Consider the following 24,930-nt stretch of genomic DNA (forward strand, 5'->3'; position numbering starts at 1 on the left):
GGGGAGATTTTGAAGCTTGTAAAGTCCACATTGATACCATTGGGCTGCAGAGTTCCCAAACGAAATATAAAGTACTGTTCCTGCAACCTTCGGGTGGCATCGTTGTGGCACTGCAGGAGGCCCAGGATGAACATGTCGTCTGAGGAATGGGAGGGGGAGTTGAAATGGTTTGCGACTGGGAGGTGCAGTTGTTTAGTGCGAACCGAGCGTAGGTGTTCTGCAAAGTGGTCCCCAAGCCTCCGCTTGGTTTCCCCGATGTGGAGGAGGCCACAGCGGGAACAGCGGATACAGTATACCACATTAGCAGATGTACAGGTGAACATCTGTTTGATGTGGAAGGTCTTCTTGGGATCTGGGATGGGGGTGAGGGGAGAGGTGTTGGGGCAGGTGTAGCACTTCCTGCGGTTGCAGGGAAAAGTGCCAGGAATGGTGGGACTGGAGGGGAATGTGGAGTGGACAAGGGAGTCACGGAGAGAGTGGTCCCTCCGGAAAGCAGATAAGGATGGGGAGGGAAAAATGTCTTTGGTGGTTTGGTCGGATTGCAGATGGCGGAAGTGTCGGAGGATGATGCGTTGGGTCCGGAGGTTGGTGGGGTGGTACGTGAGGACGAGGGGGATTCTGTTTTGGTTGTTATTGCAGGGAGGGGGTGTGAGGGATGAGTTGCGGGAAATGCAGGAGACACGGTCAAGGGCGTTCTCGACCACTGAGGGGTTGAAGTTGTGGTCCTTGAAAAACGAGGACATCTGAGATGTTTGGGAGTGGAATGCCTAATCCTGGGAGCAGATGTGGCGGAGGCGAAGGAATTGGGAATAGGGGATGGCATTTTTGCAGGAAGGTGGGTGGGAGGAGGTGTATTCTAGATAGCTGTGGGAGTCGGTGGGCCTGAAGTGGATATCGGTTTCCAGGTGGTTGCTAGAGATGGAAACAGAGAGGTCCAGGAAGGAGTGAGAGGTATCAGAGATGGTCCAGGTGAACTTAAGGTTGGGGTGGAAGGTGTTGGTGAAGTGATTGAACTGTTCGAGCTCCTTGTGGGAGCACGAGGCGGGCCGATAAGTCATCGATGTAATGGAGGAAGAGGTGGGGTTTAGGGCCAGTGTAGCTACGGAACAGGGATTGTTCCACGTAACCTACAAAGAGGCAGGCATAGCTTGGGCCCATGCAGGTACCCATGGCCACCCCCTTTGTCTGTAGGAAGTGGGAGGAATTGAAAGAGAAGTTGTTAAGGGTGAGGACGAGTTTGGCTAAGCGGATGAGGGTGTCAGTGGAGGGGGACTGGTCGGGCCTGCGGGACAGGAAGAAGCAGAGGGCCTTTCGGCCATCTGCATGGGGAATGCAGGTGTATAGGGACTGGACATCCATGGTAAAGATGAGGTGTTGGGGATCAGGGAATTGGAAGTTTTGGAGGAGGTGGAGGGCGTGGGTGGTGTCACGGACGTAGGTGGGGAGTTGCTTCTTTCCTATCTTTTCTGAACACTTTGCAACCTGGAATGTTTAACCCCCAGACCTTCGCTTTCTTCAGCCATGCCTTCATTATGACCACAATATCATAATCCCACATGGCAATTTTTATTAAATATACCCTGTGCATTCACATCTTATTCCAACTCCACCTATTAATTTACTACCTTCCACTTTAGAGCAATCTGCTTCTCCCAACTTTTCGTTCAACCTGGTATGAATTTTTAATATTTTGTCCAGATTTCCACATCCCTGCTTATTTAGATTATATATTCCAACTGAGCAAAACACTCCACAAGTGTGACTCTTCTTCTGAAGAAGGGTCCCGACCCAAAATGTCAACTTTCCTGCTCCCCTGATGCTGCTGGCCCGCTGTGCTTCTCCAGCTCCACACTGTGTTACCTTAGCTTCAGTCTCTCTTTTCACACACAGCCTAGGATAGCTACTCGCTCACAGGTCTGACTGGCCTACATCACCAACACCACCTCAACCAGCACCATCCGGTCCTGGAAACTAAGCACCGGATATAGATGGATTGGTATATCATGTAAAACCTGGGTAATTACACATCTAACATCGCCCCCCCACCCCTCCCCATTACAATCGACTCTGACTAAGCAGTACCATCCCTTAATTTCTCTGACTATCCAGAAAACACAAGTATGTTGTTCTCCAAGTGTCTCTGACTACCACTCAATCACCCGAGAATACTGATACCCCAACTATTCCTACAACAGCCCAACTAACCTCTGACACAATAACTCCCTGGCACTTCCTCGCACAATGACAGGATTGGACAAAGTCAGCAGGGATTTACAAAAGGGGCATGATGCTTGAGAAATCTATAGGAATTGTTTGAGAATATAACCATGAGAGGTAAATAGGAGGGAGCCGGTGCGTGTGGGCTTTCAGAAGGCATTTGATAAAGTTCCACATAAGTGATAAGCATGGACAATTCCCTCATATGGAATTCAGGGTAGGATACTGACATAGATTGAGAACACACTGGCAGACAAGAAACAAAGAGAAGGAATAAACAGGTCATTTTGTGAGCGGGTGGCAGTGAACTGTTGGGTAGCCTGGGTTCTGCGCTTGGACTCCAGCTTTACAATGTATAGCAAAGATACAGATGAGGAAACTAAATGTAATATCTCTCAGGCAGATTATTATCTGAATGGAGACTGATTTGGAAAGGGGCAGGCTGCAAAGAGACCCAGGTATCCTTGTATACAAATCAATGGAAGTAAATATGCAAGTGCAATAGGTGATGAAGAAGGCAAATGGTATGTTGGCCTTTAGAGTGAAAGGATTTGAGTGCAGGACGAGAGTGGTCTTGCTGCAATTATATAGGGCCTTGGTGAGACCACACCTAGATTACTGTGTGCAGTTTTAATTTACTTTTCTGAGGAAGGAAGTTTTGGCTCTGAAAGGGAGTACAATAAAGGTTTACCAGACTGATTCCTGGGATGGCAGGACTGGTGTATGCAGACAGACTAGATTGATCTATATTCACTAGTGTTTAGAAGATGAAAGGGAGCCTTATAGAAATCTACAAAATTCTACAGGGTAAATTCAGGAAGAATGCTCCTGACGACTGGGATATTCTGTACCAGAAGTCATAGTCTAAGGATATGGGGATGCCTTTCAGGACTGAGATGAGGAGAAATTTCTTCACTCAGAGAGTGGTGCGCATGAGAATTTTCTACCACAGAAAGCAGCTGAGGCCACAACATTGAACGTGTTCAAGAAGGAGATAAATATAATTCGTGGAGCTAAAGGGATCAAACAGTATGAGAGAAAGCGGGTACAGGGTACTGAGTAAGATGATCAGCAATGATCATATTGAATGGCAGAGTATGTTTGAAGGGCTGAATGGCCTATTCCTACTCCTATTTTCTATGTTTCTGATTCCACCCAAAAGATCTATGACTCATCCTGAGTGCCCTCAATAAACTGACAACCCCCATTCCTGACTACCCCTTTCACCTTGACCTGGCCTGACAATCCCTCTGAAATGGAATACCTATTAACCAGACCTTTTCTGACCACCCATCTACCATCCAATTCAACCATCTGGTTTATCAGTCAACCAACCTCCACCTTATTCTCTAGCCATTGTCAGCATCCTACCCACCTATATACACACTCAGTCACCCACTTACTCATTCAGTAAAATTCAGACTGGACTTTTCAACTTGTCATGCATCAGCTTATCCTATAAAAAGGAGTGTGTGTCCTGCCTTCACCTTACGACCCTCTTCCCCTCCAAACTCTACTGCACTCTATCAATCAGAGTTCCTCGAGAAATGCCATGTTGCATTTTTCAGAAGGGGTTGAGACACCCTGTGAAAAAAATGGGCACAGCATTGAGTTGGGGGCATTTTCATGTGTATCTGGAATGTAACCATCATTATTGCTCCTGGGAAGATTCAGGCCAATGGGCTGCTGTATCTTAAGTTATTTGGACAAAATAATTCATGAACGTTTCAGCTATCGACCCTTCATCATATGCCTGAAGGTTTAAGTTAGATGAAGGAAACACTTCTCAAACCCTTCACTGTCTCTTGGTCAAAGTTCAAGGACTCGCTCCCAGCAACGCTTTAGATTTAACTACTCCATGCAAACTCTAATACTTCATGAAGGCATCTCATTAGCAAGTTCTCAATGGCAGTTAGGGATAAGCAATAAATGCTGGCATGGCCAGTCATATCCAGACCTGCCAAGTGAAGGAAAAGAAGCAGTAAACAACTACGTATTTGGTTTGTGCTTAAACTAGCTGTTTCCTTTGCCTTTAGATGGTAAAAGTGTTGCACAATGGCCAAGTTGTACTTGCTGCTATCTCCAAGTAGTGACCAGGTAAATGGATGCTGCTTCAGTGACCTACAGCGGAATCCATTCAGGTGAAACGAAACACTAGTGGCTCAACAAAGCCTCTCATGATTTGTCTTTTGTTTAAAAAAATATTGAAATACATCTCATCCCTAATGCAGGTGCCAGAAATCTTTATCTGAATTGAAAAAAATCTCCAGCTCATCATCCTGACTGCAGAGTCTACCGAATAGTCCATTCCACTGGGAAACAACAGTGACTGATCAATGCAAGACATGGAGAACCACCATGAAATTGTATGATACTGTTGCAAAAGTATTCCTTTTGGGGATAGTATTTGTATTCAACTCTTGTTTTCTATCGCTCTGAAATGTCTACCTGTGTCCTATTTAATGTTGCAATTTCAGTACACAAGGGGCAAATCATATAAACATTTCAGGTCTTAGAAAGCAGAATGGTGTTTTGTGAAAGGCTTATTTACTGCCAGATCAGGAAAACAGAATTTCAGCCTTGGGAAACTCAGCAGCGTATATCGCTATTTGTGAGCTAAAGGGGCTTGCCTTGCCAATGGCGGGGAAGAGCTCCGATTGAATTGTACACATATAAGAACTGTTCAGTGTCCTGGCTGGCCTTTTGATTTGGCATGGAAATCAATGAACTATTATACAATAAATCAAATTATATGTAAAAAGCTGACAATATGCTGGATTAACAATAGTCCATGAAATGAGCTGACTGTTCCATGTAATTTTCCTTACCTGAATCTTCTTCCAATTACATTGAACAATTTGAGAAAGCATAAGAGTCTGCAGCCCTTCAAACCTGTTCCTTCCATATTTGAAACACAAAAACATAGAAAATAAGGGCAGGAGTAGGCCATTTGGCCCTTCAAGCCTTCTCTGCCATTCAATACAATCCTGGCTGATCATCCTGGCTTTCTCCCATACCCTTTGATCCCCTTAGTGTGAAGAACTATATCTAACTCCTTTTGCAGAATAACAGCATTGCTGGCTAGTCCTGCATTTATTAGTTAAGAGTCAGCCACATTGCTGTGGTCTGGAGTCACATGTAGGCCAGACCAGGCAAGGATGGGCGGTTTCCTCCCTTAAAGGACATTAGTGAATAAGATTCTTGAAAACATTCAATGTTTTGACCTCAACTGCTTTCTGTGGCAGAGAATTCCACAGACTCTCTATGCTCTGGATGAAGATATTTCTCCTCATCTCAATCCTAAATGTTTTATCCCATATCCTTAGACTGTAAACGCTGTATCCAGATTCCCCGATCATCAGGAACATCTTTCCTGTGTTCACCCTGTTAGAAGCTCTGTCCAGTCTCTTCATATGTCAGTCCTGTCATCTAGAAACCAGTGTGGTAAATCTTTGCTGTACTCTCTTCATAGGCAGAACCTTCTTCCTCAGATAAGGAGATCAAAACTGCACACAATAATCCAGGTGTGGTTTCATCAAGGTTTATATAATTGCAGCAAAACTGCCCTGCTCCTGCACTCAAATCCTCTTGTTATGAAGGCCATTTGCCTTCTTTACTACCTGCTGCACCTGCATACTTACTTTCAGTGACTGGTGTACAAAGACACCTGGGGCTTGATGTATCTCCTCCTTTCCCAGTCTATCACCATTTAGGCAGTAATCTGCCATCTTCGTTTTGCTCCCAAAGTAGATAACCTCAAATTTGTCTATATTATATTTCATTTGCCATGCATTTACCCACTCACTCAATTTGTCCAAATCACATTGAAGCATCTCTGTATCATCCTCTCAGTTTATACTCCCATCCAGTTTTGTGTCTTCTGCAAATTTGGGCATATTATATTTAGTTCCCCCATCTAAATCATAAATCCATATTGTGAATGGCTGAGATCCAAACATAGCTGGGACCTTATCAAAAGTGTTCTGAAAAACCAAGTAAACCACATTCACTGGCTCCCCTTTATCGACTCTATAAGTTTAAACTGTTAGGGCTAGCCATGACTGAAGAAGAATAAAATGCTGAAAGTAGTTCTCAGTTGACATAAATAGCTGGGAAAGATGTTTAGCTGAAATAGCAGCTTCCAAATTCAAGGTTCAAAGTTAAGTTAAATTACAAGCTAGAGTAATTGTAACATTTATAGAAGGGGTACATCGAAGGCAACAAGATTAAAATAACATACAGAGGGTCTTGTGAATGCAAATCATGGACACTGTTAAAATAGAAGCAATTGCTGCTGCTTGTATAGAGGCATTTTGATTGGGAACATCCTTGAGAAATGTTGATAGAAGCCTCCATACCAGGCTGGTCCAAAGTCTACTATTGACCATGGGATAGAACAGAAGGATCTGACCCACATTCATTAAGACCCCCAGGTAATTGTAGCCACAGGCATGAAAAAAGGAAGGCATTAAGGGATTTAATTACATTTGTATGGACTTTCAGTCTAAGGCAGCTAGGAGCCCCCTTGTTATTGGCAGCGGAGCACTGAATAACTGGCGCAAGAGCTGAAGTGTGGTATGTGATTGATTAATATGTGAAGGCCCAACAAAAAGTGATGAGGATGTCTGAAAATCTTGTGACTAAATGGGAAGACCCAGAATTGTCCATCAGCTGAACATGCAGTCACATGATTAATCTGATTGGCTATGTATATAATCAATTAATAATACAGCCAAAGGCAGGCTAAAAGCAAATGTATAAATGTGTATATTTCCCTTTGTCCCAGTGAATAAGCTTCTGGACTCTGAGAGGCTTTCTTCCCACTGGTGCAAAACAATAAAGCTGTTTGACAATGAAGTGCACCCAGGTGCCAAGTAATTAATTAATTAAGTCATTCCGCCCCAACATATCCTTGAAAAATTCCAGTAGTTTTGTCAAGCATAATTTCCATTTCAAAAATCTATGTTGACTCTGTCGAATCCTGTCACTGTTTTCCAAGTTTACAGCAATTAAATCTTTTATAATGCATTTTCCTTTCGACTGATGTCAGGCGAACTGGTCCATAATTCTCGGTTTTCCCTCCACTGACTTGTTTAAATAATAGATTTACATGAGATATCCTCTAATCCATACTGGTCCAGAGTCTATAGAATCTTGAAAGATGACCACCAATGCATCCATTAGTTCTAGAATCACTTCCTTAAATGCTCTGTGATATAGATTATTGAGCCTAGGGTATTTATTGCCCTTTACTTTCAACTTCTTCACCACCACTTTCCTGCTAATTCGGATTTCCTTCAGCTCCACCCTCTCATGAGACCCAATGCTCTCCAACATTATTGAGACATTATTTGTGTCCTCCTTTGTGAAGACAGAACCAAAATGTATATTTAATTAGTCAGCCATTTCTTTGTTCCCCATTATAATTTCCTGTTTCTGACTGTAAGAGACCTACTTTTGTCTCACTACTTTTTCTCTTCACATACTTATAGAAGCTTTTGTAATCAGTTTGTAAGAATTTGACGCACAATTATAATGGGACAGGCTGGAACATATTTCCTGTATCTCATTTTTCATCTTTTCATATACAGAGTCAATTATCATGGGCTGCATCAAAATTGTTTCATGTCCTCAGGGAAGATGTGTCGCTACATCCTTCTCTGAAATATTGAATTGATTCTAAAACTAATATTCATCATTGACCTTTCTGGGCATGAGTGGGGATGGATTAGTCAACTCTTGAAGACAGGTACGGGGATAGTGACGTGTGGCTATTCTGTGCCCATTCGTTTTAATTTCAGGCTTCAAAATCCCAAGATAATTGTATGTAGCCAGTACTAAATATGCTGTTCACTGTCTGTCTCAAAAAGGTGCCCAAATACATGCAGGACTGGCACTATTTAAAATTATTCTGCCTGACTTAAAGCCAGGCTACTGCTAGAGACGTCGTCATATAGTTTTACATCATAGAATGAGATCCCGTGGCCCAACGTGTCTACGCCAGTTATCAAACATCCATTTATTTGAATCCTAGTTTCCAGCACTTGGTCCTTAAACTTGTACGCCATGGCATTTCAAGTGCTCATCTAAATAGTTCTTAAACGTCTTGAGGGTTCCTGTCTCCACCATCCTTACAGGCAGTGAGTTCTAGGTACCCATACACTCTAGGTGAAAACATTTTTCATCAAATTCCTTCTAAAACTCCTGCATCCACTGGTTCTTGATCATTCTACTAAGGGGAAATGTTTCTTGCTGTCCACCCTGAATTTGCTCCTCAGAACCTAATACACCTCAATCAGTTGCTTCCTCAGCCTTCTCAGCTCTAGGATAAACAGCTCCAGCCTCTCTTCATAGTTGAATAGCTTCAGGCCAGGTAACATCCTGGTGACTCTCCTCTGCACACTCTCAGGTTCAATCACATCCCTTCTATAGCGTGCCATCAGAATTGCACACAGTACTCCAGCTGTGGCCTAATTAATGTTATATGCAGCTCCATCATAGCCTCCTTATTCTTGCATTCAATGCCTTGGCCAATAAAGGTAAATATCCCATGTGCCTCCTTACCAACCTTACCTACCTGTCCTCTGACTTTAAGGATCTATGGACATCCACACCAAGGTCACTCTGATCCTCTGTACTTCCTAGGGTCCGACCATTCAGCATACAATCCCTGTTGGTATCACCCTTTGCTTTTACGAAAACATGTTGGCCCTGCAATCTCATTATTAGCCTTCGAATGTCTCCGACTACTCTGATGTGCGTTTACCTGTGAGTAGCTTTTCCAAGTCCACTTTGGCCAGGTCCTGGCTTATCTAATTAATATCAATTTTCCCTCAATTTGGAATCTTTATTTTTGGCCCATTGTACATAATTGGGTTCCCAGGGTCAACATTACGACCGCTACTTTTCTTGATTCACATCAATAACCTAGTCTTTAGTGTGCAGTGCACAATTTCAACATTTACAAATAGCCAAATATTGGAAGTCTTGTGAAATGCAAGGAGGATAGTGGGCAATTAGGTGACTGATGAAGAGAACTGTGAAGCGGTACATTCTGTTCGGAAGAATGAGGAGAGGTAATATAAAAAGAAGGATGCAATTTGCAATGGGATGTAGGGCTAAAGATTGTGTAGGTACAACCATAGTGCTGATGGAAAGGGAGTCCCAGGACTTTAACCCAGTGACTGTGAAGGAATGATGATATATTTCCAGCTCAGGAAAGTGGGAGCACTTGCAGAGGAACTTGCAATGGTGATGTTCCCATTCAAAGGCTTTCCATGTCCTTTGAGATGGTAGTGATCACAAAGAAGTAAGCTGTTGTCAAAGGAGACTTGGTGAATTCCTACAGTGCAATTTGTAGATAGTACATGTTGGTGCTAATCTGCATCAGTTGTGGAGAAAGTGACTGTTGAACATGGTGGATGAGGTGTAAGCCATCAGTGCTATGCTGTGATTCTAGATAATCAGGATTCTGTTTATGTCATAAAGCTTTGATTTCCATATTAGAATGGGTCCATAAGTTTAAACCGGTAGGTGTTCAGGTGCTGCAGTTGACCCCTTTTGAAGTAAAGCGATCTGCATCACTAGTGTAAATAAGGCTGTAAGACAAGTGAACCAATTTTGAAGCTATACCAGCCTCTAAACTCCAGGAGATGGCTGCGTAGACCGCACTACAGAAGATTGACTAATAATCTATAATAATATGTATCAGTATAAAGCAGCAGATACCATCATAATATTCTCATTTGCTCTGTGCAATCTTGTGCAGTCTTTGAAGAACAGTCATTGTTGTTGTGCAGGAGGAAAAAGCAACTGAACCCAGTATAATATGCATGATTTCACAAAGGGGAAGCAGTTGCCTTTCAATAACAATGTGATTAGTCCCAGAGTGCTTTCAATATATTGACTGAATCTTGCATTGCAATGACTGAATCTCTCGCAATAAAAGGCAATGTTTACAATACCACCTTACCTGTTGATCCTGCAGAAAAAATCGTTTTTGAAACAGTCACTTTGTCCTCAGAATTCTTTGCCCAGTCAACCATTCCTCTCCATCCTTTCATTGGGAAATTGATATCTGTAGCCCCAATGACTGGCCGTTTATAAATACAGATCACTGAAAAAGAAACAAGGATTAAGTTTTTCGGTAGATTGAAACTCATCTATTGGTGAAAAGTGACTGGTCAGAGACACTGTTAAATTGTGACCATTCAGGACTGTCTATGTAGAGTTGCACATTCTCCACACGTCTGTGTGGGTTTCCTTCAGGTGCTCCAGTCTCTGTCCACAGTCCAAAGATGTGCAGGTTAGGTGAATTGGCCATGCTAAACTGCCCATAGTGTCCAGGGATGCACAGTTTAGGTGAATTAGCCATGAGAAATGTAGGGTTACAGGGATAGGCTAGGGAGGGTGGATCTGGGAGGGATGCTCTTCAGAGCAGCAGTGTGGACTCGATGGGCTGAATGGTCTGTTTTCACACAGTAGGGATTCTATGATTCTATGAAATATACTGAGCAAGATCAAAATCGCTTTACACCCTTTCACCACAGGATACAACAAATTAAATATCAGAGCACCTTTGAAATTCCCTCTTCTGAACTTTCAAATATCCTTTCTTTCGTCCCTGAATTTTCACAGCATTGAAATCATGGGGTGGATTTAATCTCAAGGGTGGAAGTTTCACAGCCAGGATTGAAAATGCATACCAAGCCCATGTAAACGGGACATTTGGAAGAACTTTACCAGTGGCAGCCAATTGAGAAGCTGTAACCCAGACTGCCATCACTGATGACAGTGGCTCACCTGTCAGTGGTGGTAACTCAATGACAATACCAGCTGTTCACCAGGGTCACCAAAAGAAGTGACCGCTGCCAGGTTTGCAGGAAATAAGGAGGGGACACTTCCACATTGAAGGACCCTCGCAGGGCAGTTTTTGATGTTAATGAGTCCTACTCTTTGAAAAAAAACCCAAAGAACTGCAGGTGCTGTAAATCAGAAACAAAAACAGAGCTTCCTGGAAAAGGTCAGCAGGTCTGGCAGCATCTGTGAAGAGAATTCATAGTTAACGGTTAGGGTCTAGTGACCCTTCTTCAGATCTCTTTGCCCGAAGCACCCTTGCAGGGCAGTTAGGAATTGTTTTTGATTGTCCACTGCAAATTTGCAGGTTGGCCCCTGTGATTAGACAGTGAATTGTCCAGTCGAGTCTCAGGGATGGATATTGCCACTATGGAAATGCCGCTGCACCCTGTAGAAACTTGAGAGGTTAATTCTGAAATGAAAGGCGGTCTCCTGCCATTGTGGGAAACATACCAGTAAATTCCCAGCCTTAATTGGCTTGGTCACAAAACTCATTGGTAACCCGTATGCCTTCTTAACTACCTCATCTACCTTTCCTGCTGCTGTCAAGGATCTATGGACATGCACACTAATGTCCTTCGGATCCTCATTACTCCCTAGGGCTATTGCATTCAATGTACAATCCTTTGCCTTGTTAGTCTTTTCACAATACATCTCTTCACAGTTTTGGGGATTAATTTCAATTGGCCACTATCCGATCAGCTCATCTATACTGCCTTGTGGTCTAAAGTTTTCCTCCTTGCTACTTACAACATCACCAATCTTCATATCATTTGCAAACTTGCTGATCATAAGTCCTACATTCAAGCTTCCCACATGACTGAGTCCATGTAGATGACATCAACTGAACTACCCCCATCAACCCACCTAGTCACCTCCTTGAAAAACTCACTCAGATTTGCTAGAAATGATTTCCCCCTTACAGAGCCATGAGACCTTCAAGTGCATTTTAATTTTGCCCCTCAGAAATGTTTTTCAATGGTTTCCCGATTACAGATGGTAGACTTATTGGCCTGTGTTTTTCTGTTTCCTCATACCACCCTTCTTGAATAACTGTATCGTATTAGCTATCCACCAGCCCTTTGGCACCTCTCCTGTGGCCAGACAGGATTTGAAAATTAATGCAAGAGATGCTACAATCCTCTGCCTTGCTTTGCACGCCAGCCTGGAATGTGTATCATCTGGGTCTGGAAATTTATCCACTTTCAAATTTGCTAAAACTGCTAACACTTCTACCCCCTCAATGTTAATTTGTTCAAGTATGTCACATAACTCCTGGATTTCTGTACCTATATCATCCTTCTCTATTGTGAATATAGATACAAAGTACTCATTAAAACCTCAGCTATGCCTTCCCGCTCCATGCACAGATTATCACTTTTGTCCCTAATGAGCCCTACTCTTAAAAATAAAAACAAAAGAACTGTAGATGCTGTAAATCAGAAACAAAAACAGAAGTTTTTGGAAAAGCTCAACAGGTCTAGCAGCATTTTGTGAAGAGAAATCAGAGTTAATGCTTAGGGTCGGGTGACCTTTCCTCAGATCTCTTGTCCCGAATATATTTACAGAATGCCTTTGGATTTTCCTTAATGTCACCTACCAACATTTCTCATGTCCACTCTTTACACTTCTAATTTGATTTTTAAGCAATCCCTTGCACTTACTATACTCCCTGACAGCTTTGCTGTTTTATGCGAACATAGGAACACATGCTAAGCCATTCAGCCCCTGGAATCTGTCCCACCCCACCATTTAATGAGATTATGGCTAGTCTGTTCCCTAAGTGCGTATAATGTATTTCCCAAGAAACTGCTGCTCCTGATTTTGCAATTATCCCATTATTAACAAAAAATGCAGGATTTATACTTGACATCATATTAAAAGCCTTCCCACTTCATGGCCTGTCTCCAAAGCCTGGAAAAATTCTGGTCTCTGAATTAAAGAATGATTTTCAGCTTCATTCCAATTTTCTACCTGTTCCTCATACTCCTTGAATCCCTGAGAAATGAGAACTTTTTTTTTCTGTATCAACCTTAAGCTGATTCAACAACGGAAAATTCACAGGCCTTTGGGGACAGAGAATTCCAAAGATTCAATACACTTAGACTGAAGAAGTTTTTCCACATTCCTGTTTGAAATAATTCACATCTTATACTGAGACTATGTTCCCATGTTATTGCTGTGTTCCCTAAACGAGGAAACAAACTCACTCTCTACTTTGTTATACTCCTTTGGTATACGAAGATACAAACAAAGAACAAGAGTAGATCATTTGGCCCTTCAAGTTTGCTCCACCATTCAACAAGATGGAGCCGATCTAGTTTTACTCTCAACTCCACATTTCTACATACCTCTTGGAATCTTTCATCCCCTTGGTAATCAAGACTATAACAATGTCTGCCTTAGCAATATCTGAAGATTCTACATCCAATAATCTTTGAGGAAGGGAATTCCAAAGATTTTCAACCCTTTGAGAGAGCTTTTTTTTCCTTATCTCTGTCTTAAATGGATGATACCTTATTTCCAAATCAGACACCTCGTTCTAGACTACTGTATATTGCAAGAAGACCACCTCTCTTCTAAATTCAATTTCGTCAGCCTCACTGAACACGGACTGCTTCAGCATCTGAGGAATCACAAATGGTATTGTACATTATGTAATCATCAACAAACATTCCCACTTCCGACGTTCTAATGGAGGCAAGTTCATTGATGAAGTAACTGAAGATGGTTGGGCCTAGGACACTACCCTTAGGAACTTCTGTAGAGATGTGCTGGAGTTGACCAACCTTCAACATCCCCAACCACCTTCCTATGTGCCAGGTATGACTCCAAGCAGTGAACAGTTTGACCCCCGTTTTCCATTGATTCCAGTGTTGCTATGGCTCTTTGACGCCGTAATCAGTCAAATGCAAACTTGATGTTTTGGGCTGTCACTCTTACTTCACCTCTGGAATTCAACTCTTTTGTTCATGTGTGAACCAAGACTGTAATGAGAGATGAGTGGCCCTGGTGGAACCCAAACGAGGTGCCACTGAGCAGCTTATTGTTAGGCAGGTCACATTGTTGATGACACCTTCCATCACTTTCCTGATGGTTGAGAGTAGACTGATGGGGTGGTAATTGGCCAGCATTTATTGTCCATCCTTAATTGCCCTCAAGAAGGTGGTGGTGAGCTGTCTTGAACTGCTGCAGTCCACCTGTTGTGGGTTGACCCACAATACGATTAGGGAGGGAATTCCAGGATTTTGACCCAGCGACAGTGAAGGAACAGCGATATATTTCCAAATTAGGATGGTGAGTGGCTTGGAGGGGAACTTGAAAGTGGCAGTGTTTCCATGTATCTGCTGCCCTATCCTTCTAGGTGGAAGTGGTCAACTGTTTGGAGGGTGCAGTCTAAGGATTTTTAGTGAATTGTCCACCATCATTCATGACTGGATGTGGCAGAACTTAGACCTGATCTGTTGGTTGTGGGATTGCTTAGCTCCATCTACCACTTGCTGTTTCTGCAGTTTGACGTACAATTAATTCTGTTTCCACTTCACCAATTGACACCTCATTTTTGGCTATACCTAGTGCTGTTCCTGGCATGCTGTCTTGCACTCTCTATTGAACCCCTGGCTGGATGGTGATGGCTGATTGGGGGATATAGGGCCATAAGGTTGCAGATTGTTTTGGAATACGATTCTGCTGCTGTTCCTGGCCCACAGCGCCTCACAGATGCCCAGTTTGGAGTTGCTAGATCTGTTTGAAGACTGTCCCATTTAGCATGATGATAGTGTCACATAAATAACCAAGGGTATTCTCAATTTGAAGGTGAGACATTGTCTCCACAAGGGTTGAGCACTGGTCACTCTTACCAATATTGTCATGGATCAGCTGGCAGATTGGTAAGGATGAGGTCAAGTATGTTTTCCCTGTTATTGGTTCCCTCATCACCTAATGCAAACTCTTGTGTCTTGTAAATGGTAGGCCTTGGGGATTCAGGAGTGAGTTACTTGCCACTGGATTCCAAGGCTGTGACCTGCTCTTTTAGCCACAGTCCGTATCTGGTTAGTCCAGTTCAGTTTCAGTAGCTGCCAGGATGTTGATACTGGGGGATTCAGCAATGATGATACCACTTAAAGTTAAGGAACAATGTTTAGATTCTGTCTCATTAAAGATGGTCCTTTCCTGGCACGTATGTGGACTATTCTCACTTGTCACATGTCAGCAGAAGACTGGATATTGTCACGGAATACTTCAGAACCTGTGGAGTTGTGGATGGTGCTGAATATTGCACAAATATCAGTCAAATTCCCACACTTCTGATTTTATGATGGAAGGAAAGTCATTGATGAAGCAGCTGAAGATGAAGATGAACAATTGATGATTGATATCATCACCATTACACAGATTAGCTTTCTTAATTGAAGTTAAATTCCACCAGTAGCTATGTTGGGATTTGAACCCACTTCACCAGAGCACTATCCTGCTCCTCTAGATTGCTAACCCAGTGACATTACCACAATGCCATCACTTCCCACAATGACACACTGTAAACCACCTTGTTGCCATCTTGCTTAATCTGTCTAAGTCTCTTTGCAGCTTCTTTTTGCATTGTATAATCATTAGGCTGAGATACATTATTTTTGTCTTGCTTATTTATAATAGTTTATAAATAGCCATGTTCGCATTACTTATCTTTTCAGCACAGTAATCAACGATTCCCAATTTGAAAATGCCCCAACTGTTTGCTTTCTGCCCATTTACAGTGGAGGCTGCCAGCCAATTCATGCAATTAAGCCTTCACTTAAGAGCCATTATGTGTCACACAGTGATTTTAGTCATTTTGGAGCAGACTCCTGCCGAGTGCAGAAATCACCAACTCAATCAAGGCCACTGCCAGATAACAGGCCAGTGTGCAATTGCGGCTAACTGCTCCAAAGACCAATGCACAGCAATGTAAAGGCTACAAATTTTCACACATAATCTATCATTCCTACCAGCTTGGGGCCCCTATAATGGTCACTCCTATACAGGCAGTCTGCCTGGATGCCTGGCTTGACAAAGCTGACTTCTCCTCATGGGGCTGTCAGCCAGATAATGCTTTAGTAGATTTGCTGATGACATGAACATTAACATTTAAATCCCAATGCTCTCCATATCTCTTCCTGCCTGAACATAAATCATTTGGTAATCAAGGTTACCTATCTGTGCCCAACTAGTTCTCGATATTTAACAGCGAGGAATGTCACTGTGAACTTGCTCACTTACTTCAAATTCTATTGAATTAACCTTCAACTCTATTGCTTAGGTTTTTAATTAAGAAATTACTTAAAGTATTTCACTGCAATGATTCTATTTACCATCCAGTCCTTCTGCCAGGAAATGTGTGCAGCCGGGATTGGGATTTAGCTGAGCTTATTCCTTTGATCAGATAATTTATTAAACTAGGGACAGATGAAGAGTACATAAGATTGAGGGGTGATCTGATTTTTACAGTGTTAAGGCAAATCAAAACGACAGCTACAGGAAATCTAGTTTCTCTTCATAAATAAATCAGGAATGAGGCATGATTTTTGAATAGGAGCTGTAATTGGAGCGACACTGTGGGCCAGTGGTTAGCACTGCTGCCTCACAGCGCCGGGGACCCGTGTTCGATTCTACCCTCGGGTTACTGTCTGTGTGGAGTTTGCACATTCTCCCCATGTCTGCGTGGGTTTCCTCCGGGTGCTTCGGTTTCCTCCCACAGGCCAAAGATGTGCAGGTTAGGTGGATTGGCCATGCTAAATTGCCTGTAGTGTCCAGAGGTGTGTAAATTAGGTGGATTAGACATGGGAAATGCAGGGTTACAGGGAAAGGTAAGGAGGATGAATCTAGGTGGGATGGTCTTCAGAAGGGTGGTGTAGACGTGTTGGGCCGAATGGCCTGTTTCCACACTGTAGGGATTCTGTGATCTATGATCCATGAATTTAGGATAGAAATCAGACAGCATTTCATCATGTTACAGAGGGAACAAATTCCAAACCCTCTCTCAGGGTGTCATAGTGGCTCAGTGGTCAGCATTGCTGCCCTCATAGTACCAGAGACCTGGGTGACTCTTTGCGTGGAGTTTGCACGTTCTCCCCATGTCTGTGCAGGTGTCTTCTGGTTTCCTCCCACAGTCCAAAGATGTGCAGGTTGGGTGGATTGGCCATGCTAAATTGCCCCACAGTGTCCAGGGATGTTTAGGTTAGGTGGGTTAGCCAATTGGAAATACAGGGTTGGGAGGGTTCTGGGACGGATGCTCTTCAGAGGATCAATGTAGACTTGATGGGCTGAATGAGCTGCTTTCACAATGTAGGGATTCTATAAAAGGTGTGAATGTGGTAACATTTGGAGTCTTCAATACTGAGATAGCAGATTTGGAGGACAGAAGGAATAACATATTTATAAGGATTACTTGTTTTTCCCTCTGAATTACAAAAGGTAGATAGAATTGAAGTGCAGATCAGCACTTAACAACTCGAGAGGCTAGAATTAAGGATCTAAGAACACTTTATTTAGGAACAAGAACATTTCCAGCAATAACTAAACCATCTTTAGGGAAATAGAGAAAAAAGTTACCAGGATGTTGCCAGGTATGAAAAGTTTGAGTTATAAAGAAAGGCTGGATAAACTGGAACTTTTTTCACTGGAGCTTAGGAGGTTGAGAGGCAATGTGATAGAAGTTTATGAAATAATGACGGAGTTAATGGTAACTCTCTTTAACCTTGGATGGGGGATTTCAAGACTAGAGGCACATTTTTAAATTGAGGGGAGAGAGATTTAAAAAAGACACGAGGGACAATTTTTTTACACAGAGGATGGTTCACATGTGGAATGAACTTCCTGAGGAAGTGATGGATGTGCGTACAATTACAACATTTAGAAAACATTTGGACAGGTACATGAGTAGGAAAGGTTTGGAGGAATATGGGCCAGGACCAGGCAGTGGGACTAGTTTCTTTTGGAATTATGTTTGGCACGGTCTGGTTGGACCGAAGGGCCTGTTTCTGTGCTGTTTGACTCTATAACTCTATGACTCCGTAAGAAGATGTTTGGAAAATAATGCACTTAAACAAGCCTCTGGATTAGAATGAGTGGGCAAAACACTTTATTTCACGTTGACCCCTTACACGTTGAATAGTACTTGTTCTATATGGTGTTCCACTAAGAATTAGGGATAAAACCAACCTATTCAGATGGTAACAAATATCTGGCTTCAAACACACAAAACATTGAAGTTCTTTCTGATTTTTTGAATTAATTCAGCAAGCTAAAACTATATTGAGGTGAGTCTCCTGAAAATAATGGTTTTTAATATTAACAAAGAGAGCAAAATCAACAAAAAAATCCCTTTGAACAAAAATGCTTTGCAGAACTCAATTATAGCAAGTATACATTTTGCACACATGCTTATATGGAAGCATTGCTAGAAGATACGGCTATTCTGCATTCTCCAGACAGCATCAATTTATTGTGGCAAACACTTAAAAATTACAGCACTTCAAACACTTAATTTTCAAAACTAAAGTCAGATGATACAAACACCCTGAATTATTCAACATAATCCATTTGCAGGTAATGAGCCCTGCATTATTTAATTTTAAAAATATCGGGAAAAGCATGAATTTACATAAATAATGACACAACTGTAAAATAGCTAAAAATATGGAAATGGAGTGGAGAGATTTTTCCCATTAAGGCATTACTGACACTATGTTTGCTACAAAATGTACCCAATTGTGTTTCTCAATTGAATAATTTGAATTCCATTTGATCCATAGCTTCCAGAACTTATGCAATAAACTAAAAAGATTCATTTCCTGCATGGGCATCTACTACCTAAGACAGCAGAACAGAGGTTTCATGTTAATGTTCATGGAATTCAGAGCATTAGTCAAAAATTCACATTGACAATATTCGCATCTTCATTCCATTTAAATTTATGTATTTATTGTCTTGCTCTCCCTCTCTCTGTAACTTCCTCTCGTCCTGCTGTTTTTTAAGTTAATTGACTTCCATTGATTCTAATTTTTGAGCACTCTAAATTCCATTAGATTTATTGGTTTCAACTGGCAAATGGGACTGGGTTAATTTCAGACATCCAGTCGGCATGAAAGAGTTGGACTGAAGGGTCTGTTTCCGTGCTGTACATCTCTATGACTCTTTAATTCTATGCTTGGGCCCTAAAAACTGGTAACCCCTCCCTATACCTCCCAGCCTCTTTATTCTCTCCCATCCTTTAAGTGAATCCTTTAAAACTGACTTGTTCCACTAAGGTGCCTCTATATCTCCTTATGTGGCCAACTGTCACATTTGGTTTAGCAGCATTCCTGTGAAGCACCATTGATGTTGAAAGTGTTATCTAATACATGTAGTCATTGTATTTGGAGGATCTGGTAACAGTTACCTTACATTCTAGTCTAAAATCCATTTGTGGTTATGTGTATTAAAGACACTAGACTACAGCTTTCATTGATTGACAGTGCAGACTCAATGGGCTAAATGGCCTACGTCTTTCCCAACATCTGACTATCTAGTTCTACAACTGCATTTAAGAAGCCAATTCTGAGCTCACTTGGGAGAAGGGGAATGAAAATACAGAATTTGTGGAGAGGGAATTTGAGGTTCTTGAGCAGATTGACACAGGGAGTGATGAGGTATTGGAGGTTTTGGCAGACTTAGAAGTCAACAAATGCCTAGATCCGGATGATTTATATCCCAGGCTCCCGTGGAAGGTGAAGGAGGAAATCACATGGGCTCTGCCCTAAATTTTAATTTCCCTCTGGTCACAGGGAAAGTGCCAGAGGACTAGAGGCCAACTAATGTGCTTCCTGTTATCAAGAATGACAACAGGTATAAAACCAGGGAATTACAGCCAGTGAGTCTCACATCAGTGATCAGGAAACTATTACAGAAAATTTGAAGGAAAGAATTAATCTCCATTTGGAGAGGCAAGGCTTCATCAGGAATAACTAACACAGCTTTGTTAGAGTGTGGTCATACTTAACAAATTTCATTGAATTTTGAGGAGGTTATCAAGTGCATTGATAAAGGTAGTGCAGTTGATATGGTTATAAGGATTCCAACAAAACCTTGGCAAGGTCCTACATGGAAGGCTGAAAAAGATGATAAAAGTAAATGGGATCCAGGGTAACTTGGCAAGATGAGTCAAGAATTGGCTTGGGAGGAAACAAAGGATGGTGGTAGAAAGAAACTTGTGTGATTGAAGGCTTACCACTAAATCAGTGCTGGGTCCATTATTGTTCACAATATTTATAAATGATATAGGTAAGAATGTGGGGAGGATGACAAGTAAACTTGCCATTTACTCAAAGAGTGGCCCAGTGGTTGACAGGTTGGGGATTGTAGAACTAGGGGTTATAGTCTGAGAATTAGGGCCAGACCATTCAGGAGAGATGTTAGGAAGTACTTCTACGCACAAAAGTTGTAGGTGATTGGAACTTTCTTATATAGACGGGTTGGTCAGATGGGAAAATCAGTGGCAGATGGAATTGTCTTTATTAGATATGGCACAGGTTATAAGATCAAGGATGTTATGTTAGAGTTGTACAACACTTCAGCAGAATCTAATGGTGTACTTGGCTAAATATGAGATCTACTGAGATTTTTGGAGACTTTTTCTCTGTCACAAATTTGGCCATAAACCAAGTTGCTCAGACCCATACATGATTCTGTCCCATATTTGTTTCCATTGAGTAACCATGATTTTCAATTTGTTTCATATCTGTCTGTGGTGATATGAGGAAGTGAATTTTGACTGCAGGCATACAATTCCTGTAGTATACCAACTTATGTACTCTCAATGAGCAGAATTTATTCATAGCAATTATGTTTCAGCTTAATGTGGAATACCTGGCACTGACCTACAACAGAGAAGCTAATAGCACAGAACATCAAGGGGCTCTGGGATGTTGATTTAATGTCACACTAAACTCAACATATTAGGAAACAGATGTGAAGGGCCTGGAGCGGGTGCAGAGAAGATTTGCAAGGTTAATATCAGAAGCCCATGGGTACATATGGAATTCACTGGCTAAGTTTCCAGATGATACAAAGATAGGTAGAGGGACAGGTAGTATTGAGGAGGTGGGGAGTATGCAGAAGGATTTGGACAGGTTAAGAGAGTGGACAAAGAAGTGGCAGACGGAGTACAATGTGGGAAAGTGTGAGGTCATGCACTTTGGTAAGAAGAATAGAAGCATGGACTATTTTCTAAATGGGGAGAAAATTCAGAAGTCTGAAGCGCAAAGTGACTTGGTGTTCTAGTCCGGGGTTCTCTCAAGGTAAACTTGCAGTTTGAATCAAGTAGTTAGGAAGGCAAATGCAACATTGGCATTTATTTTGAGAGGACTTGAATATAAAAGCAGGGATGTACTTCTGAGGCTCTATAAGGATCTGGTCAGGCCACATTTGTAGTACTGTGTGCAGCTTTGGGCCCCATATCTCAGGAAAGATGTACTGGCCCTGGAACGGGTTCAGAGGAAGTTCATGAGAGTAGTCCCAGGAATGAAAAGCTTAACATATGAGGAACATTTGAGGACTCTGGATCTGTACTCGATGGAGTTTAGAAGGATGCGGGGGGATCGAATTGAAACTTACAGAATACTGAATGACCTGGACAGAGTGGGTGTTGGGAAGGTATTTCCATTGGTCTGAGACACTAGGACCAGAGGGCACAGCCGTAGAGTAAAGGGAAGACTCTTTAGAACGGAGATGAGGAGAAACTTCTTCAGCCAGAGAGTGGTGAATCTATGGCCACAGAAGGAAGTGGAGGCCAGGTCATTGAGTATATTTAAGACAGAGATAGATAGTTTCTTGATTTTTAAGGGGATAAAGGGTTACAGGGAGAAAGCAGGAGAATGGGATTGAGAAACTTATCAGCCATGATTGAATAGCAGAGCAGACTCGATGGGCTGAATGGCTTAATTCCTGCTCCTATGTCTTATGGTCTTAAATGTCAGGAAAGTATAGACAGACTTGGTTGTTTTTCTCTTGTCAAAGGATTAAAGGGTGACCTCGTCAAACTCTTTAAAATTATGGAATAATGCAGATTTTCTTAGGAACATAGGAACAGGTGTCGGCCATTCAGCCCCCCGAGCCTATTCCACTATTCAATAAGATCATGGCCTAACTCCATATACCTGTCTTTGGCCATATTCCTTGATACTCTTGCTTAATAAAACATTATCTACCTCAGATTTAAAATTAACAACTGATTCAGCGTTCACTGCCATTTGTGGAAGAAAGTTCCAATCATCTACAACCTTTGTATGTAGAAGTGCTGCCTAACATCTCTCCTGAATGGTCTGGCCCTAATTCTCGGACTATGACCCCTAGTTCTACAATCCCCGACCAGTGAAATTAGTTTATCTTTATCTACCCTGTCTTTTCGTTATAGTATCTTGAAGACTTAAATTGGATCACCCTTTAACCTTCCAAATTTTAGAGGAACAGTCTTAATTTGTATAATCGATCCGCATAACATAACCACTAAAGTCCAGGTACCATTCTTATAAACTTAGATTGTACTCCTTCCAAGGACAAAATATCCTTCTTAAGGCGTGATGCCCAGATCTGCTGATAGTATTCCAAGTGGGGTCCAGCCAGGGTTTTGTATAACTGCAGCATAACTTCACCCTTGTACTCCAATCCTCTAGATATAAAGGCCAGCACTCCATTAGCTCTCTTGATTATTTTCTGCAGCTGCTTGTGACATTTTAAAGATCTATGCACCTGAACCCTAAGTTTCTTTTGACATCCACTGTATTTAACTTCAAACTATCTAAAAAGTACATTGATCTATCCTTTTTTGGTACAAAATGAATAGGCTCACACTTGCTGACATTGAACTGCATCTGCCATAGTTTTGCTCTTTCATTTAGTCTATCAATATCCCTCTGTAATTTTAATGTATCATCTACATTGTCTACATTGTCATCTAATATTACGTCTTCAGAAAATTTGGGTATATGACTTTCTGTAACATTATCCAAGTCATTAATAAAAAATGTGAATAATTGAGGACCTGCACAGATCCTTGTGGGACACCCTGATCACATTCTACCAATGTGAGTACCTATCCGTGATCCCAACTTTCCATCGCACACCACTCAACTAATTTCTCAGCCTTGCCAGTAATTTTCCCTCAACTCCGTGGGCTTCTACCTGAGTTAACAGTCTTGCATGTGAGACTTTATCAAATGCCTTCTGGAAGTCTATATAAACAAAATCCATTGACATTCCCTGTTACTCCTTGAGTTACCTCTTCCCAAAATTCATGAGATTTTTCAGGCATAACCTACCTGTCATGAATCCATGCTGTGTCGCTTTTGATTAACTAAAAATTTGAGGTATTCAGTTACCCAATCTTTGATTACAGACAGCAGCTAGTTTCCCACCACAGATGTCAAACTAATTTGTCTGTAATTCCCTGGTTTCATTCTTTTACCCTTCTTTAGAAGCTGAGTGACATGTACAATTTCCCAATCCAGAAGGGCAACTCTTGTATCTACAGAACTCTGAAGGATTACGGTTAGGTTGTCTACAAAGTACTCTGTTACTTCCTTTACTACCTTTGGATGGAAACTGTCAGATACTGGAGATTTGTCACTCTTTAATTCCATGAATTTCCTCATTATCAGTGTTCTACTTCTGCTAATGTTTCTCATTCCCTATTCCCAAGCAACTATTAATTTCCTCAGGACATCCAGCAAGCTATCCCCACTTTCTGCTGTAAATACAGAGGCAAATTAATTATTCAATATGCCTATCATTTCCCAATAGTCATCGACAATATCACCACTTAGTGGGCCAACAGTTCTCCTGACCATCCACTGTCCCTTTATGTAAGTACAACATTTCTTGTTATTAATTTTCATGTCCCTGGCAAGTTTCCTTTCCTAATCCCTTTTAGTAACTCTTTTAAGCTGTTCTGTGGCCGTTTGGTGGTCTTTCTGTCTTGTCCATTAAGCAGAATCTGTGCTGTTTTTGTTTTCCATTTTTGCATGCTGTCCCTTATCTCACTAATTGTCCATGGCCATTTTCATTCTGTGAAGTGGAGCTTTTCCCTCTGAGGGGTATAAGTTGGTTTTGTATTGTGTTAAACCTTGTTTTAAACATCCTCTGCTGTTCTTCAGTTGTTTTTAGCAGAATTTCCCAGTTTACTGTGGGACAGTCTGTCTCATTTCGTTAAAGTCGGCCTAACTGAGTCTAAAACACTAGTATTAATTGTGAGGAAGGATATAACTAGAAGCTATCTATATGAGATAGTAAGCAAAAAAACCTAATAGGGAATTCAGAAGTTATTTAAAGAATGATACGAGTATGGAACTCATTATCATGGGACTATTAATCCAGAGACCCAGATAACATTTAAACTCGTGTTTGAATCCCGCCACAGCATATGGTGGAATTTGAATTCAATAAAATATCTGGAATTAAGAATCTAATGAGGACCATGAACCCATTGCCAATTGTCGGAAAAACCCATCTTGTTCACTAATGTCCTTTAGGGAAGGAAACTGACATCCTCATCTGGCCTGGCTTACATGTGACTCACAGCAATGTAGTTGACTCTGAACTGCCCGCTGGACGATTAGGGATGGCAAGAAATGCTGCCTGGTCAGCGATGCCCTCATCCCGTGAATGAATGATAAAAAAAGAAATTGATCATAGATAGTGACATGGTCCGGTTGGCTTGAATGATCTGCTATAGATCCTACATAGTGCATTCACCAGCAGAACCAGAGCAGAGATCATATTGGGGTGTAAACTTTGGCTCAGTGATAGCATCTTCATTTTGAGTTTCAAAATCATAAGGTTAATCCC

General features: G+C 41.7%; 1 protein-coding gene across 1 annotated transcript in view; it reads right to left on the minus strand.

Moving 5' to 3' along the window:
- The window catches only part of adgrb1a (adhesion G protein-coupled receptor B1a), a 618,149-nt gene that overhangs the window by 323,973 nt on the left and 269,246 nt on the right, over positions 1-24,930 (minus strand). Inside the window, exon 13 of the mRNA XM_048596183.1 lies at positions 10,190-10,333. Coding sequence (XP_048452140.1) covers positions 10,190-10,333 — 144 coding nt within the window. The remainder of the gene's footprint in view (positions 1-10,189; positions 10,334-24,930) is intronic.

Source organism: Rhincodon typus, chromosome 4 (genome assembly GCF_021869965.1).
Source record: "Rhincodon typus isolate 14 chromosome 4, sRhiTyp1.1, whole genome shotgun sequence".
NCBI lineage: Eukaryota > Metazoa > Chordata > Chondrichthyes > Orectolobiformes > Rhincodontidae > Rhincodon > Rhincodon typus.